The sequence below is a fragment of the Martes martes genome, assembly GCF_963455335.1.
Source record: "Martes martes genome assembly, chromosome: 15".
In the NCBI taxonomy this organism is placed as follows: Eukaryota; Metazoa; Chordata; class Mammalia; order Carnivora; family Mustelidae; genus Martes; species Martes martes.
Window position 1 is genome coordinate 32,132,782 of NC_137903.1, and position 19,798 is coordinate 32,152,579.

General features: G+C 40.0%; 1 protein-coding gene across 3 annotated transcripts in view; it reads right to left on the reverse strand.

Annotated features, from left to right (window-relative positions):
• Positions 1-16,862: 16,862 nt before the first annotated feature.
• CRB1 (crumbs cell polarity complex component 1) overlaps positions 16,863-19,798 on the reverse strand; it is a gene marked incomplete at both ends in the record, with an annotated part of 205,899 nt that continues 202,963 nt past the window's right edge. For all 3 annotated transcript variants that reach the window (XM_080824427.1, XM_080824426.1, XM_080824428.1), the window contains one exon: positions 16,863-17,078. In XM_080824427.1, coding sequence (XP_080680553.1) covers positions 16,863-17,078 — 216 coding nt within the window. The remainder of the gene's footprint in view (positions 17,079-19,798) is intronic.

Sequence of the window (19,798 nt, forward strand, 5' to 3'; positions counted from 1 at the left end):
TGCTGAATTACAATGTGAAATTAATGACTTCTGTTTACAAATGAGACACTTTAAAATTTTTTCAGTCTCTCTGTATGCCTTTGCTGTCTAGGAACCCAGCCCCAGAAAGCCAAGTGCAACACGAACTGTCCTGATAAAGAAATGTTCCTGTCTTTCTTTTTTTTTCTTAAGTAGTAATTCCAAATGTTTCTTACCATCTCAAATTTACTTTTTTTAAATAATTGACTTAATATCTTAAAAGTTTTAGATCTACAGAAAAATTAGGAAGACAGTACAGAGAGCTCCCATTATGTCCGTCATACAATTTCCCCTGTGATTAATATTTCACATTGGTATGGTACATTCGCCACAATTCGTGCACCAATATTGATAGTCCATGCTTTATTCAGATTTCCTTAGTTTTTCCCTGATGTCTTTTTTCTATCCTAGAATCTAATTCGAGATACCACATTACATCTGGTTGTCGTGTGTCTTTCGATTCCTCTTGGCTGTGACATTTTCTCAGACTTTCCTTGTTTCTGATGACCTTGATAGGTTTAAAGAGGACTGATCTGCTGGTTGAATATTTTATAGAATGTCCCTCTATTAGAATGTGTCTGCTCTTTTTCTCACAATTATACTGTGATTGTGGGTTTGCAGGAGGAAGATTACAGAAGTAAAGTGTCATTTTCATTATACCATAACCACGGTACATAATGTCAGCATGATTTGTGAGTGTTGATGTTGACTTTGATAACCGAGCTGAGGTGGTGTTTGTCAGGTTTTTCCACTCTACTCTTTTCCTTCCCTTTGTGTGCCGTAGTCTTTGGAAGGAGATCACTGTGTATAGCCCACACCTAAGGAGTAGGGCTTTTTGCTTCCTCTCCCTTAGAATGGAGTATCTACATAAATTATTTGGAATTCTTCTACATAGGAAATTTATCTCTTCTCCCTCAATTTCACTGCTGAACATTGAAATTCATGTCAGAAGGCATTATGCATTGACTGCTTCAGGATAGGATAGATTGACGGGGAAAAAGTCAGGAAAAAAAACAGTGGTGTTATGGTTCATTTAATATTTGTATATTCACTATATATTTTGTACATCCCTAGTTGTCATTTTAGAAAAGGTGTTTGAGAAACCATTCAAGAACCCCATCAGGACTGTACCCTAAAATATTTACTGGAAGAATTTAGTTTTCAGTTAAAAGACCCCAGAAGGGGGTTTGTTAAAAACATTGCTTAAAAGTGTTTATCCAGGTCAGTCTTTAGATAATTTAAAGAAAATGACCAAGTTTTTTTTATTTTCTAAGCTGCATTCCAAAACCTAAACAGATATGTTTTACTGGGCACAATTATTCATTCATGTTTGTAAAGAGAAATCTTGTTTTCCTTATAAGGAGGGAGTCAGTATATACTAAGGAAAAAAGTTTTTAATCCTTATTTTATTAACACAAAAGTAAGACTCATGGTTCTTGTCAAACTTTGCCTTTATATACTCATTACAAAATTCCATTTCACTTTGCCGAAGCATGTAATAAAAGTAGATTTATCAGAAGAGCTGTTTTAAATGAGAAGGAAAAAAGGTCACTCTGGTTGTTAATCTGCTTGGCAAATATTTCTTCGTAATTTTTTAAAAAAAGAAGTCTTTTAATATGACTATTGGAATGAAGCATGTTTTCCTTCAGAATTCATAGTCTGAAGAATGAGATAATTGTGAGTGTAGCATAGGTAAAATTTGCTTAATAAACATCATGGCCTTAGAAATGGAGGTTCTTCTATCATCTGGTCACCTCATGAGATGTTTGACTACAAGACTGTTACTGTGAGGAAATTTAGCCACTCACAAGTGCATTTGCATCAAGGTATTTTGAACTGGATCTGTGCCTTATTTTAACATGCAAAATCAGCTTTTATATTCTGTTGAAAAACAAAAGCTCTACATGTTACTCTTGGAAAAAATCCAGAAGGCTACTATCCAAGAGACTACTACTCCAAAAGTATTAGTATTTCAAATCATTAATATTTTGAGTGTTCGATCTGCTCTTAAGCTAGACTTCCCAGTATTATGATGGATATAGGGAGAATGAAGTGAAATTAAGGTGAATTCTGAAACAAAGTGTTATTTTATTTTCTCCTATGTTCATATTTTCTATTATAACGAAATGAAATATTTGTAAACCCCTCTACTCTTTGGATTTGTTTTTCAAAGAAGCTTTACCTGTTCTTCCAGAGTTGTATAAATGAATAAGTCTTTGGCTTTCATGCATAGTCTTTTATGTGGCCTCTAAATGATTCTCCCTGAATCCCAGTCTAGGTTTTACCTTTTTTGTCCCTAAATATTGCATCCGGATTATTTTGGGGGGAGGGATAGAAGAGTCATGTGTGAATTTAGGAGCTGTTGTTTTGTTAGGTCAGTGTGTTGTTAAGTGGCAAATCTTGATGGTTACCTACTTTAGCATATTTTAGGAAGGCACCAAAACATAGCAGGATGATTTTTCTATTAATAACTCATCGCACTTAGGAAATATTTATCGACTCTTTGTACTGGTCATATGCAAGGTACAGTAACAGGGGCTATAAGGAAATAAAATAATAACTTAGTCCCTGCTCTGAAGGGACCAATTAAAAGGAAAAGCAGTGACAAATCTCTGTTAATAATAATTATATATTTTGCTTTGAAGTTATTAGCCCAAGATTCTAACACCAAAATAAGAAAAAGTCCTTTAAAGCTGCTGAATCTAAAACATGCTCTAAGTGTAGAACCACGGTACCACTTCTAATTTCATTAACTTTCCTTATTATTTTAACAAAGTATAATAATGCTGCTATTGAAGATACCTACTTTTAAAGGACAGACTTTGAAGCTCTTAGAAACTAAGTGTCCTTGTTTCTCTGATCTCTGTCCCCGTTCTGCTTAATCTTTTGACCAGGCAGCACAGGGCTCTAGGATGGAATGATGCTCCTTCACAATACTTAGGCCACTTCACTTACTTTAGGATTAACTGAGGTTGTGGGTGCATGTTGACGGAAACTAGTTTTTACTGTCTTTATCTTGATAATAGCATTCTCTAGAAACAGCCTCCCTGCCCACCCCCTGACCCTCCACCCCCGTCCCCCCTCTTTAATTAAAAGTGTATGTAACAGTGCTGTTGTTTGGGTTCTGTACCAATATCCTTATAAGAGGATTCAGGAATGTTCATGAATTAGTTGTTTCTTAAATAACATGAAGAGTCCTCATCAAGAGGAGAAAACTGTGAATATTCTCATAATCAGCAGTAGATCTTCCTTCTCATCTAGAAAATCTGGATTTTCAGGAAAAAATTATTTTCATCAATAAATTTTCTAGTGCAAATACCATTTTGTTTAGCATAAAAGACCCCGACTCTGGGTAGATATTTGTAAGTCAGAACACAAATTTCAGAAAGTGGAATGAATACCCAAATCTAATTCCCCAAAGCACTTCTTCATCTAAGGAAATAGCTTTCACAGATTCTGTGTGAGGACTCCCATCTTCCCTGTGTCGAGCCTGATACTTTGTGTCTGTTTCTTAAAGCTTACTTAAGAGGCAGAATTGTTTTGAGCAAACTGGTTATTAACATTTTTATTTGGTCAAGATATAACGAATCATGTGTATTTAGAAAGAAGCCTATTTAATTTTGAAAATAATAGGATTTTGTGCAATATTTTTCCTGCATAATTTAGTTCCTATAAATATGCACATCTGCTTTTCTAGCAGATGCCTTAAGGTCATGTTTTTCAGTATTTGTATAAAGCTATATGTAGCAACGTTCTGTGTGATCTTAGAAAATTCTTTATATTGTTGGCAGGAGAAATGTTTTTGTTTATTTAAAATAATGATGGATGTTGCATTATTGTATTATAACTAACTGCCTCAGCAACAGTAAATATGCAATAAGAAAATCCTGAACCTTCGGTTAGTATTGACAATACTATTACTTTAAAAGAAATGTATATAGTGCAAAATGCTGATTCTACATGTGTACATTTAACAAACAATTCAGTTCTGTACCACATAAATCTAAATGGCATTTGTATGGTGATGACCACATACATAGATTGTAATATCCTTTGTGATGAATCTTTGGTAAGATTTATAAAGGGCATTGCCAATACTTCTTGACTGTCTATAAATTAATTTTTGTATAATGTACAGTTTGTTTAACCTTAGAGCTTCTATAGATTTCTACTTTTATTGTACTTGAATGAGGCAGAAAAGCACTGTGGAAAATCTGTAGCTCTCGATGCGATATGCAAACATACCAAAAAATTAAACAAGGTACTGAGCAGCAGTGTCAGCTGAAGCTTTATATCCAGAAAGCTCTGTTTTCTTCAAAATGTACTTCAGTTAAGTAATTTAAAATACAGTCTTTTATCTTAAAAAAGGTTGCATAGTCACAAATGATTACCTCTTTGATGTGAGAAATCTCTAGGTATCTTTTCGTCTCCGTGTTATTTCACTTCCCAGATGAGAGCCTTAATGAGGTACCTTAATGAATCCGCCCTCTGGTTGGTTCTGTGATGTTTAGGACAGGACAGAACTGGAACTCTGTGCCCATTAGTAAATGTACCCCAAGTATCCCATCACCATCCCTTGGGCAGTGCATCTTCCATGTGGTCATTTTGAAAACCATTCAGTGATCCTATACCAAAAACAAGATTGCTTCAATCTGTTCTGATGTAGTGCTTACAGCAATGCCTAGAACAGCAAACAAGTATGAACTGCATGAAGTCTACAACTTAATGTGCATTGTCTTTTTTATATCAAAAGGTACGTGAGAGGTAAAACAGAATTTTCCCAAAGCTTATTTCTTTTGCTTTAAATGAGTAACTGTTTAAGAGGACTGAAAGTCTCGAGCTTTTTGCCAGACATGGTGACAGATACCTGTTAACCTACCCAGCATTGAGATTTGTTTCACTGTTCTCGCATCCTTGAGGCTACAGTATAAATCATCTCGAAAGCTGACTACTATTGGGAGGACATTGTGCATCGAAGTATTGTTTGGGGAATTTTTTGAAAAATATGCAAACATAAATCTTGGATGAACTCCATACTACCATAAAGTGCCCAACAATGCAGTTATGAAATAAAATTGGTCATAATGAAACTTTGGCGTGGTGGTGACCCTTCTTTGCTAATTATTAGCCAGTTATCCCCCTCAGTGTTCCAGGTGGGGTGCTGTAGGACCCGGCCGTCTTCCTCTCTGAACTTTGTAACTTCCACGGTATCAATCCCAGACTGACTCTTTCTGCCAAGTCTGAGAGGTGTCCATTCTTTCCTGTATTGTCAGCTAATCTTATTAGACTCTAAAATCATGGAATAGGTAAGTAGAATGTCACTAGATAGACCACAGCAGGGCTGTCCAAGTTCAACAACTGTATTTATTGACTTTGATTTAAAAGTCAAGGACAGGGGCACCCGAGGGGCTCGTGGGTTGGGCCTCTGCCTTTGGCTCAGGTCATGATCTCAAGGTCCTGGGATCGAGCCCCGCATCGGGCTCTCTGCTCGGCAGGGAGCCTGCTTCCTCCTCTCTCTCTGCCTGCCTCTCTGCCTACTTGTGATCTGTCAAATAAATAAATAAAATCTTAAAAAAAAAAAAAAAAACCTTTTTAAAAAAAACCAACATATAGTAGACATACAATGTTAAATTAGTTTCAGGTGTATATTGATTTTGATTTTTAACATTTTGCCTACCACCTTTACAGAGATTAGTCTCAATGCTTGTAGGTGTCTGTGTATGAGACAGATGGTCATATCTTAATTTTATAGATGCAGAAACAAAAAAATAGGATTTTCCTTATGTATAATTGAAAGAAAATTTCCTCTTTGGAATATTATTATATAGTGAGTCTGAGGACTTTCTTGCCTAGAACTAACAGAATGAGTTACAGGACACAAAAAACTTTGTACATATGTGAAATACAGTATGTGTAGCATAAAAATAAAATAGTGTACTGTGAAAGTTTCCAGGTGATTTAAAACCTTCCCCCAAGTTCTGCTATTGATTTGGGTCTGTTACTTAATTTCCCCGAAGCTTTAGATCCCTTTATTTAAAATAGAAGTATCTATTCTTAGAATGAATTATTACTGAGAAACTTTTGTCTATATGTTTGAATTCATGGCATGAATTCAACATGCCATGAATTCAAACCATATCATAAAGCTATACAAATCTTATATTTATGTAATCCAGTGTCTCTCAACATAGCATTTTATTGGAACTACCTGTATGGCTTTAAAAAGGGGAAGGTGGGATGCCTGGACCATGCTCTTAGGAGTTTCTGGACTAGGGGCACCTGCGTGGCACAGTCAGTTGGTGACCAACTCTTGGTTTCTGCTCAGCTTGTGATCTCAGGGTCGTGGGATCAGCCCCGCACTGGGCTCCGTGCTCAGCATGGAGTCTGCCTAAAATTCTCTCTCCCTCTCCCTCTGCCCCTTCACTCTGCCATGGGGGCACTCTCTCTCTCTCTCTCTCTCTCTCTCTCTCTTTAAATAAATAAATAAACCTTAAAAAAAAAAAAGAATTTTTGGAGTAGGTACTATAATTAGTCCTTTGTAGACATGAAGAAACTGAGGAACAAAATAAATGGGTAATATCCTTAAAGTCCCATACCAACAAATGACCAAGCTGGGAAATGAACCTGACAGTTATCCAGCCTGACAGTCTGGCTTCTGCCTCCATGCTGTATGAGGGAAAAATGGGACAGAAATGAAACAGCATGCCTAACGTGCATTCTCTATATGATCTTCTTTTCTATCAACTCTCTCCTTTATTAGACAAGCCTGTTTTGTTTTGTTTGACAAAATGGACTATGCAAGGTTTTAATGTTGAGTACAGAATTTCCTGATATTCTTTGGCGAGATTGGGCTAATGTACAGATTCTCCTTTTCTCTTTTTCTTTTGATCCTGCCATAGTCTCCAGCTTAGCTAATTCAATCTCAACTAAACTTTGCTGTATATACACGTGTTCTCTGTGGTATCTTTTCCCTTTCAGTTTTATGTGCTGAGAGCAGGTGGGGGAGCCCCACTTTGATTCTGCGCAGTAAGAGAATGCTTTGTGGGATCGAGGAAGCTATTCAGGGCATCTGAACCTCCTCTCAAAATCTTCACAAATGTCATCTATAATTTTTAAATTTTTCTTCTGGTCAAGAATGGGCATTGGAGGCAAACTTCTTACTCTTCAGTGTTGTTTTGTTACTTTAGAATGAAACTTACTTGAAATATGGAGACCGTTTCATGTTGATGTTTTGTTTTTTGGTTTTTTTTTTTCATTTTACTTTATTTTATTTCTTTTCAGTGTTCCAAAATTCATTGTTTATGCACCACACCCAGTGCTCCATGCAATACATGCCCTCCTTAATACCCACCACCAGGCTCACCCAACCCCCCACCCCCTCGCCTCCAAAACCCTCAGATGGTGTTTTGTACTAACACCATTTAAGCAAAGCTTTCATTTTAAAGCATGTATTGAGAATGGACACATTCCTTTTTACAACTCCAGTTTCTAATTTGAGGTCTCACTTTGGGGTATCAAAATACACTAGCGGTATTCATTTAGTGTTTATTCAGTTTTTCCCCAAATTTAAACTTATTTTTAAAGTAAGAGCTAAGCTTTCAGAGATTTGATAAGTGTCCGAATCGGATACAGCCCATTAGGCAAAAATCCCAACTTGTAAGACAGATGGTAGGAGGAAATGCTCTGTTTTATATTATAGGTTCCTTATAGAAGGGACATGCTTTTTGACAAACTGTTAGAAAATCACTTGAATTTCTAAAGAAATAACAATTGAGAGACACTTGAAATTAGTCTTGTAAAAATTTCCTGCTAGAAAAATTAAAGCAGTTCTTTCTCATCAAAATTATATTTAAAACACGGGGGATCAGACACATGATAGCAAAGTAACGTTCTGTATCATCATCAAGGAATGCTATTTGGGGAGATTATTGCAAAGTATTAATATTCATGTTTCACTTGCAATTGTAAGTTGAACTAAAAGTCTCTGGACATCTTGATATTAAGATTTTAGGAGGATTTTTAAATTGCTCCACTAACACTCTTTGATTACAGGCTGTGGGTTAGTCTGGGTTAATGGTGTTAAAAGTAGAGACCATTACATATTTTAAGGTTTAAACTAAATAATATGCACAAGCAGCGGACACTGGGTTTGTTCCAGTGATTTCTCTGTACATATTTGTTTAATGGTTTTGAAAATGTTAGCATAGCAGGGAAGAATTTAGAGGTCATTTAAAACTTACCTGTATTTAAATTATTTGACAGACGCCTCATCAGCTTTGACCTTTGGCTCGTGGGAAAGCAGGTCATGATCTCATGTTGGTATCATGGCCACTTTGAATGACACACTCAGCACTGTGGAAATTTCAGCATAATTAGCTGCATCTTTTTTTGTGATTTGTCTTGGGTGCCCTTGCTTGCCAGCTAAACTTTTTTTTTTTTTTTTTTTTTTTACCTTTCTCATCCTATCACATTTAAATGTCACCAGACCAGTGTTTATATAGTTGGCTTCTCCCTTCCTTCTTTTCCATCCATTACTACCTCCCTCCACACAGGACCATTTCTTTTGGAGCACTCCTGGTTTTTTTGCCCAGGATGGTAAGACTCTCTCCCTTCAGAATAATTGACTCCTTGTAGAAATTTCTGTGTGTTCTGTGGAATCTTTTCTACCACCACCATTTCTCTTCCCAGGTAAGATTTCAGATCATATTTGATCTCAATTAATTATGTTGTACTTAGCACCAAATGCAAGACATTTGGTGATTTTTTTTTCTCATTAAATGAGTCAACTGAATAATTCTGCTATTTAGAATGAATGTGACGGAAGTATTACTATACGTACTGGTCTTAAAATGAGATTATGTTCTAGATATGTTTGAATAATTCAAAGTACATGCATTTGGATAACCCTATGTGGGTTGGGAAGTGCCGAGAGCCTTAGAGGTCTGGGCATCCGTGAAACTGTCCGTCTGCAAAAGAACAAGTTGGAAAGTTGAGACAGGGGCAGGAGACCCTTCAGAGAGATCAGACCCCTGTATTTAATTAACTTCAGGGATCCAACACCTAGAAGGGGAGAGATGCGGGATGTAGAGCGTCGCCAGGAGTCGCCAGCTGGCTCCGTTACTTCCTTTTCCTACAGGTGGAAGAGGTGGCAGGTGATTAAGGGGTGGACTTTAAAGCCGAACAGAGCCCTCTGCTCTGGAAAGTAAGTTGTACTGAACAAGGAAAGTGAGATCACATTTCCTTTCGTAGGTCACAAAGGGTGGCGATGCTCTATCACAAGAAAGTTCACTGGGACACAACACTGATGGGAGAAAAACAGCTAAATCTGCCTATGGCTATTTACACTAACATGACTGGTTCTCAGTAGACAGATTTTCAACATCCACATATCGATCCAGGGCACCGATCAGAGTGGTGCGTGCATATCTGCCTTGCAGAATCCTGGGGTTACAAGGCTCTTATCTTTGTGTCCTGAGATCCAGCCATGCTTAGGAGCAGGTGGAGAGATTTGTTCAAACTCTTCAAGGGACTTAGTGCCTGGGAAGGACGGTGTGGAACAGAGGACTCTGAAGAAACTGCGTGTGACAACTCCTCCTAATGAACTTGAGGAGACTAGAAAGTTCTGGAAAGCACCAAGTGTCTCAGGAGCTCTGTCACCCTGCCAGCTCAACGTTGGATTGGGTTAAGGGAACAAGGCTTCTTTGTGCAGCCACTGCTGGCCCAGGCTGATAGGAGGTTTAGTAAAATGCTTTCAGTAGATCAAAACAATACTCATGTAAGTTACTGAACTCCATTAAATCTAAATAAATGTAATTTTATCACATGGGTGTGTTTGGCCAGTTTTTTTCAAGAGAGAGTTTCTGGACTTAATTTGTATTTCGTTTCAAATAATTTAGGGTGATCTCTATCAATATTGTATTTTACTTCCTAATTACAAACAATGTTTCCTTCATTCCTTTTTCCCCCTTTGACAAGGCCTCTCATTCTACCAAAGCAAGAGTATTTTACCAAATGTTAAATAAAACAACAAGCTGGAATGATTCTGTCCATTAGCTGTTTCCCACGGATCATCCATAACTAGTAGATTGTTCTTCCTCCTCTTTGGTTTGAGACACTTAAGTGCTATTACTACAGAGTCAATATTTGAACTAAATTATTAGTCGGCCATGGAGGGATGTTGGATTGGAATCCATGTACTACTCTGATCACCAGTTAAGAGGACCTGACTTCCCTCTGCCTACAGGAAAATGAAATATCAGTGCATTGGAAAAATAACAAAGACTCTTAGGAAACTTGAGCCTGGGTTCCTGTGGGGACGTCTATATTCTGGACCTCAGATAATTTTAGGATCTCCATAACAGAGACCATAAGAGTAAGACTTAACTGAATTTTTCTATATGACAAAATGTTTTCAAATTAAACCTACTCTTGGTGGTACTGTTTAGTTTATCTTTTTTGCAAAATTAAACGTTCCCAAATTATTCAAATGGAGAGCAATTTTCTTCCTTCCTTCCTTCCTCCCTCCTTCCCCTTCTCTTCCTTTCTCTCCCTCACTCTCCTCCCCGCCCTCCCTCCCTCTCTCTCTCTTTCTTTCTTTCTTAGAAAATCTGGTCTGACCGGGTAAAATAAGTATTCTGGATTACCCGTTATGGGGGAGCTAATCCAGATATTACCTTGTGGTGGTTAAAGGCTTTCAGATGATGAGCACCTTACTGAGCCAATTAACGTAGGAATTGACATATCTATACCCATGACAGAAAGGGCTGAGTCACAACAGGTTTCTGAAGCACCTATATTTTGGGGCCTTTTAACAACACATATACTTGTTTCCACTCAGGGTTTGCTTCATGTCAGCCCTGAATGAGCTCTGATTTTAAAGCCGCAAGCTGGAAACCCTGAGCACCTCCCAGAAGTTCTCCACTTAGAGCTGGAAGATGTGGACTTGGGAGCCATTTCCAAGGGGACATTGTCACCTTGTCACCCAACATATTAGGAGACTCTGGGACTGGTTCTTCAAGCGGCTGTCCTTAGGCCAGGACTGCCAGATATGTTTGATGGATGTTGTTCCCAGGGTTCTGGAACCATGTGAAGTGAAGCCTGGGCACCAATTCACAGAAGAATGGCCTTAAATTGGAAACACGCATTTTTGTCATCACTATTCAGTGCAACGCACAGCAATAAAGTTGCACTTTTGCTGGAAGCAGATTGAAATGTGAAAGGTCATATTCACTCCAGAATTAAGGAAAGTTTCATGGTTTGAATCATACCCCTGCAGAGCATAAAACCAGGTGAATTTGGGTCGCTAATCTTTAAAAGGATGATTTACATCAAAATACAGGGTCAATCTCTCTTGCTCTGGGTGACTGTAGATGATTCGGATTCTTTAACAAAAGAGGTGCGAGGAGTGTTCCCTAAAAGCCTGGGCAAATAAAATAAAAAAAAAAACAATTTAAAAAGTCATCTCTGTAAAGTAAAACTTTAAAAAAAAAATTACTCTTATCGTGAGTTGTTTTGGGAGGCTGAGAGACCGGACACCTTTTGATTTATTTTTCTGACATTTTATTGAGAACATACAAGTAGTATGTGCAATTCATGTCCGTCTTATAGATGAAGTGATTCCTTCGTTTGGGTGGGAGAGCCATCACAGAGCGATGGAAAAATCATCTTTCTCTGCACAAAGCCTGCTTATTTTACAAATACACCCGAGGATGGATGTAAAGGAGAGTAAGATGGGTTACCTGCGTGGTTTGTTTAGGAGACAGAGTAGAAGGTGGGAGAAACGGAGCACACCACTTGTCCTGCAGACATCCCGAGTTACCTGAATAATAACCATGACCGCTAGACATCGTGTGGCTACTCAGAGCTGAGCGTTTGAGGCTACCAAGTATGAAATGCCCAGGAGACAGAAGCAGGAGTCCCACTTGTCAGGCGAAGTTCACGTCACCTGGATGGGGCAGATCCGAAATTTAAACCTGTGTGTGTTCCTTTTTCTCCAGAGGCTCTTAAAATGAGGATAAAAGTTCCTCTACCAAAGAGCTGTTCTAAGGTTTTAAAGGAGACCTAATGCCTGTTGTGCAGCAAGGTAAATACACCCAGGCCCTTAGCTGCGCTCCCCGTAGGGTCCCTCATCATCATTATAATAATCAAAATTATCATTAGAATGGTGCCTTCTAGTTCTACCTCTCCAATTACTCTGCAGTTACTACTGCTAATACTAATTGGTCATCACACAATCACCGCAACCCGGCCCGAGAAGACCTATAAAGCAATAGGTAATTTAAGGAAGTAAAAATCCAGGCAGATTTGACCTGATTCAAGTTATAGTCATTTGTCATTTCCTGCTTCTCTCTGCACTCACTGTGACTACAAGAGTCACGTGAGAGGCCACCGGCAGGAGCCTTCTTGTCACTCCTTGTAAACACACACCAGATGCGCTTTTTCCATCAGCTGCCTCAGCCAGGGTTCACCTGGGGCAGGAAGGAGGACGGCTGTGACCACTTTGAGCCCTGCCCCGAAGCCTGCCAACAGCCCCCCTGGAAGGACCACAACCCTCAGCACCACCCAGAGCTGTGTATGGATTTAATGGGTCCTCACCTTATTTTCCACTCGCACAGAGATCATCCATTGGTCATCTTTTATTATGTACTAGTTATTATGATTATGCAGGCGGATCCTGCATGGTCCACTCATTCCCAGGGCAACAGTTTCAGAGACAAAAGAAATTAGAATCAGAGAAGTGCTGTATATTGCCATATTCCTATGTTTGCCTCCTTAGTGTGAATAATTGTGTCTCAAATCAATTGTCACATAATAAACCGCCCTAAACCTCTGTGGTTTCAAACAATGATTTCTTATTTCTCTTTGTGGATTGATTGGGTTTTTCCATTGCTGGTCTCACCGGGGTCACTTTTGTGGCCCCGGTGAGACCAGCAGGCATGGTGGCAGGAAGGGGGCTCAGCCGGGATGACTGTCATAGCTGGGCTTCTCTCTCCACGTGGTATTTTCATTCCATCCAAGAGAGAAGAAAAAACCTCGCAAGCCTCTGGCACCCAGCATCATTTCTGTGACATTCTTTTGGTCAAACAGATCCCGGGCCAGCCTGGATTTCACCTCTAGAAAGGGGGCCTGGGAACGTCACAATGCAAAGGAGCACCGAAGAAATGGCTCCTGCCATCTTGGAAACCAAGCTAACACAAAATGCAAAAATTTGTATGAAGTGAAAGTTGCACCAACCCTGGGATGCAGATACTAGATTTTTGTACTTAAGGTGAGCTTTATCTTGTTAAAGATAGCTCGGAATACATAATCCATGGGGCAAATTTGGAAGCATTCCTGCATAAGATATTGTCCATTTGGCTTGCTCAAAGATGTAGAGCTTTGGTTTGCAGGACCAGCCTGTACATGACCTCATTCAGTATTTGGAGCACGCACATGGCACCAGGCATTCACTCATGCCTGCATGCATTTATGTGTGCATCTATTTGAATATGTTTTTCCACCCAAATCCTGAAGCTGGGCACTGTAACAGGGTGACTAGCCAGAATAATTAGACAGCTCTGTTAAACTGTAGGGTATCACCATGGATAGTAATCTTTTTCATTTTACCTGTGCTAATCTCAATAGGACCAGCTTCTACTCTGATTTCTATTAGTGTGTTCGTTTTTTGTTTTGTTTTGTTTTTAACTCAACTACTTATTTTTTTCCTCTAATAAGAGCTCTTTTTGTCTTTTCCATGTAAACCTCTATTAAGAAGTTTTGACTTGGGGCACCTGAGTGGCTCAGTTGGTTAAAGTATCTGACTTCAGTTCTTGTCATGATCTCAGGTGCCTGGGATCAAACCCCATGTTGGGCTTCGAGCCTGGCAAGGAGTCTGTTTGTCTGTTTCTCCCTTTTCCTCAGCCCCCGGTCCCACTCCCATCACACCCACGCATGCACGCACACGTCTCTCTCTCTCTCTCAAATAAATAAAATCTTAAAAAAAAAAAAAAAAGCTGTGACTCTAATGAGATCCAAGAGTAAAGACAATGTCTAATGGCATACTCCACATGTGGACACCTAGACACATCCATTTTTTTTTTTTTAAAGATTTTATTTACTTGAGAGAGAGTGAGAGATAGCAAGAGAGAACAGAGCAGGGGCAGGGGCAAAGGGAGAAGCAGTCTCCCCGTTAAGCAGGGTTCCTGACACAGGGTGACCTCAGGACCCTAGGATTATGACCTGAGCCTAAGACACTTAACTGACTGAGCCACCCAGGCGTCCTGGGACATCCATCTTCTTGAACTAACAGTTAAAGCCGTAGTAGAAAGAGAGTGAACGCGGGAGATAAAAACGTTACACTATAAAGCTATGATAGTTTCGATGTCACTGCAGCATCCAATGACAGCTCACACAAATCTTGGACTTGCCGGTGGCAGCTACAAATTTGCACAACATTCAACCATTATTTGTTCATTTATGCAGAAAATTTTGTTGTGTTTTTGGCCTGTTCTAGGTGGGGTATATTGCAGTGAAAGAAAAGAAGTTCTTGTCTTCATGTAACTTAAATTCTAGTCAGGGGAAATAGCAAAAATGTATATGATTTGACAAGTTGTGATAATCATTATGGAAAAAACAGAGCAGAGGTCAAGGAGATGAGGGGAACAATGGAGAGAACTGGACAGGGAAGTATGGGGAAGATCAAGATGAAATGGTGTCTCACTGGGTGGAAAGTATTTGAAGACAGGAGTGACAATTGTTTCAAAGACTGCTGAGAGCCCACTTAGCTGAAGATTTAAGACTGACCACTGTGTTTGGGAACGTGGAGGTCATCAGTTCCCCTGATGTGAGCTATTACATGGAGCGGGATGCAGAGAAACGAGTTTGAGTTCAAGAGAGAAGGAGGGGAAAGCAAGGAGAGGCAGAAAATGTAAAAAATCTTTGGGGTGTTTTGCTGAAAGGGATGGGGAGGAAGCAGATGGTAACTGAAATGGGCCACAGGAGAGAATTTTGCATCATGGGAACTATGATAGCATGTTTGCTGCTATCGGATCGATCCAACATGGAGCGAAAACTGATGACGTGGAAGGGAGAAGGACAGTTTCTGCAATGACGTCCTTCAGCAGTTGAGGAAGATGGATTGCTCTAGGGCAGATTTTAAAATTCATGTCATTAAATTTTTAATATATATATGTGTGTATATATGTGTGTGTGTGTGTGTGTGTGTGTACTTTTATTTATGGGCGCCTGGGTGGATCAGTCGGTTAAGCGTCTGCCTTTGGTTCAGGTCATGATCCCAGGGTCCTGGGATCAAGCCCCGCATAGGGCTCCCCACTCAGTGGAAGCCTGTTTCTCCCTCTGTCTCCTAGCCCTCGCTCTTGCTCTCTCTCTACCTCAAATAAATAAAATCTTAAAACAACTTTTATTTATATGTTACTTTAATGTTTTAATTTCAAAACTTATATCAAATTCTAACCAAGTCTTTGGGAAAAAGTATACATAAATAAAAGGCTTGGTATTTTCTCTCTGTACCCCACAGATGGTCTTAGACATGTACCCCTTAAAGCGCATATACCACACTTCAGGCTTCTTTCATACCCTTAGACGATGTCACTGACATCAACTCTGACTTATCAAAGAACAGCTGGAAGGAAAGAGCCTGGTCTTTTAGATTTGAGAATCTGAGTTTTCCTTCCATATTGTTTCCTGTCTAGGGAGGTATGTTGATCGTAAGCAATACCTTATAGAAAGCATTGACTTTGGAGGCACCTGGGTGGTTCAGTTGGTTAAGCATCTGCCTTCAGCTCAGGTCATGATCTCAGGGCCCTGGGATCGAGCCCCGCATCGGGCTCCATGCTCAGAGTGGAGCCTGCTTCTCCCTCTCCCTCTGCTCCCCAGCTCCCGCTCTCTTGCTTACGTGCACTCTCCCTCTCTCAAATAAATAAATCTTTAAAAAAAAAAAAAGAAAGAAAAAAACGATGACTTTAAGTGTAATGCTTGATGTGATGTAGTTAAAAGATATAATTCATAAGAAGGTTCTACAAACACAAATAGAGACTACTTTTGTCACACGTAATATCACAAAATACAAAAAAATACTCAGAAAGGTCTATAACCACATTTCCATTTTTATTAGTTGACATTGGATCACTTTTTTTTTTAAAGACTTTATTTTTTTATTTGACAGACACAGATCACAGGTAGGCAGAGAGGCAAGCAGAGAGAGAGGAGGAAGCAGGCTCCCTGCTGAGCAGAGAGCCCGATGCGGGGCTTGATCCCAGGACCCCGGGATCATGACCTGAGCCGAAGGCAGAGGCTTTAACCCACTGAGCCACCCAGGCACCCCGACATTGGATCACTTTTTAAACATAAATCATTCCCATGGCTTTCTTGAGTCCATGATTAAAGGGCAAAAATGTGCATCTCATCATAGGTATACAACTACAACCTTTCACTGCGTGATCAGAAGAGTGAGAGATGCGTCTTGTAGTTTTTGTATTAAAAACAATGCAGTTGCCAGTTAGTGGGCAAACTAATAAAGCGGTCCCTAGGTGCCAGGGTAAAAGGCTAAGTGATAGGCACTAGTGCCTTTCCCAGAAGACACTGTCCCCTGGGGGATATTTTTGCTAATCATGAGGCTGAAATTACTGGCACAGAAACATTGTTCTGAGATTGATCGGCTAATATAATAAAATGATGATGTCAAGTTGAACCAGAAAGTCTTTAAGGTGACCAAAGGAATCTTTCCCACGGTTCCCGTGAAAGTCCAGTTGTAAACTGATGAGCCCAGGTAGGTCGGAACGACGCTCGGGTGCGGTCATCACGTTCACAGTGTCTGGATCTCTCTCTCTCAGGGAGACAGAAGGCTCCTAAATCAGCCTCTCCACGGCAGAGGGTGGCATCATGCTCCACATTTCCACTCGAGAGCCTTCTTTTTCCTGACGGCTGGGGCTGTAGGTTCCCTGAGTCGCCCTCTTATTGGAGGCAATCACAGAAGCGACCACCACCAGAAAGAGGATCAGCAACAAGGCTGACGTCACTGAGCCGATGGCGGGGAAGATGTCCGTGATCAGGTCACCTGCCAACTGGAAGGAGTGAATAATGGTGAGTTACAGAGAAAAGGTAAGTGTTCAGGACATTGGAACTACCTCGGAATGAAAACCATCCAGAGCTCTGATGCCACTCAGTACTGTAAAAAGACCAAGGTGTGAAGGGGAAGTCAGCTTTTCTTTTTCCCAGGTTCACGTGAAAATGACTAGAGATGTAACAGCCAAGGTCTAGAGTCAGAAAGTGTGGCGTGAAACATCTACTCAGTTCACTCTGCGTCTTCATCTCTGTGACTGGGATCATTCCTATGACATCAAGGGCAAAAGACTGCCCCGCACGTATATTTGGAAAATAATTCTACATCTATACAGACACATCATCCACAGGATCTTCCCTCCCTTGTCAGAAGCTCTGGTTTTGGATTGAAGGAATAGCTGCTTTACAGCCTTTTGATGGGGTGGGGGTGGGGGGCGGAGTGGGGAGAAGAAGCAAATTAAATGAGCTGGGTCTCGTGGGAAAGATCCCGAGACAGAGGAGGAACTGCAGCGAGCTAGTCCCGTAGGCCCTTTCCACAGTCATCGCTTTGATTTGGATTTGATGTGACAATTGAACTGTTGTAAAAACACAGGAGTTTGATGTCGACCCAAACATCTAGAAACAGAAAACTGCAGGTAAAGCCCTGTCAGGAGGAGCTGGATCCCGGGATCTCAGGGGTGTTGCTCGTACACAATGGTTTCTTTAATGTTCCCTCCACCGGGTTTGCTGAGCACTCTCGAGCAGTGGGTAACATGCGTCCATGATTTGGTTGCAGAGCAACAGGAAAGACAGGAAGCAGTCACTATGTGAATTTTTACACTGATCTTTAAAGAAATTGTTCTGTCACAGTAAAAGTGGGATTAAACCAGTTCACCTCTTCATTTAACTTTCTCTCGGACCCATCCCCACATTATGAAACCAAGCTACTAATATATATGGAAACTTTGTTTATTTGAACGTCCTTGGGAATTTTAAATATCTTCACTCTCCACAGTCTTTTTTGTTGTTATTGTTCAATGTGCCTTGGTTCAAAGTATCACACAATTAAAATAATAATGTATCTCTTCATAGTGTTGTTCCGGGTGTCCTCACTACCAGTTCTGCTCAGATGAGTTTCATTAGTTCGTTCATTCATTCAACAATATTTATTGACCATCTGCTATGAACACTTCATTGAGCTAGGAAATAAAAATGCAAAATGCAAAGATAAATCAAAGTATGTAAAGTGATGGACCATTGAATTCTACTCCTGAAACCAATATTGCAATGTGTATTAACTAACTAGAATTTAAATAAAATCTGAGAAAAAGAAAAGAAAAAAACACCAAAAAAAAAACCAACCCCAAAACAAACCCCACATCAAACCTACACAAAGTTTGGAATCTAGAGCTCAGATTCTGGTGATGAGAGAAGAGGAAGGGGAGACACACACACACACACACATGCACATAGATCATAATACATTATAAATATAGATTATGATAGTGTCATAAATGAACTCTATTGGGGTGTAGGTGAAGTCATGTTGGAATGAAGCATGTGATTGTTCACTGAAGGATGAGAGAACATTCAAATATTTCAAGCAGGAAATTCTATTTGGATGAAACAACTTGAAATAAAAAGGGCAAGGAAACATAAAATTCTTTGGAGTTTACATCAACAGTAAGAAATCCAACGTGACCAAAAATATTGCCCAAGAATGTACGTATTTGAACTGAGAAAGGATTTTTAAAGTTGGTAAGAGATAGATCTATAAAGTAGATTGATCTTATAAGAAATTTAAATACCACACTGATATTTGGATTTTGTCCTATAGTCAGAGGCGGGGTATGGAGGGAGGCATTGAAGGAATTTAAGCAGTAGCGTCATAGATCTGATCTGTGTTTTATTAATTTGGCTGTGGTTATAGGGTGACAGATGGTGACAGTGAAGGTGGGGAAGAAACTGGAGGTGGAAAAAATAGGAGTTTATTTTATTAGTCATGACAAGCAATGACCTAGGTGTCTATTTACCAATGGAATGAGAATTGAAAGAAAAGCATGGTTGAGGGAGATTTCTGAGGTAGAGTTGCTCCCTCTCAGACTGTGTGAGGCTGGGGAGCAGCAGAGGAGAGACGAGACGGCTGATACTTCTGCATTAGATGACTGAGTGGCTGGGGATAGCCTCAGCTGGGATGGGGGGTATAGGAGGAGAGAACAGGTCTGTGCAGGAAGACAAGGAGTTCAGTTTGGGAAGAGCTAGTTTCAGAAAGCATTCAGCTATGTCGTGCTAGCAGAAGGACATAATTCCTCTTCCCTCTCCACTTATCACATTGCTGTAAAAAACTCTGGGTTGTAACCGCTTTTCATCCCTCAGTTATAGGAGCTTAGGAGTAAAGTAGATAGAGAATTTAGAATCACAGGAGTCTGTGGTTTTTGAGCAAATGGTTTACCTCCACTACAGGGGGAGTTCTCCTGCCATACTGTGTCCTTCTGTGAGTCATGACATCCTATATCTGCAAAGACAGCTGTGGGCTGGGAAAATTGAATAGAGCCATAGACTTGGCCTTGAAAGGTCAAAAGTCTGAGAAGGACAGATGGATTCCGACCAGCAAAAACCCTTGGTATTATCTAGGGACCTTCAGATAATGTTCACTCTTGTTCCTACGTTCTGGCTTCTTCAAAATCTGTCCTGTGAATTCTGTCATCTTCAGGAGGAAATGACGGTTCTCCTGCCCCACTGG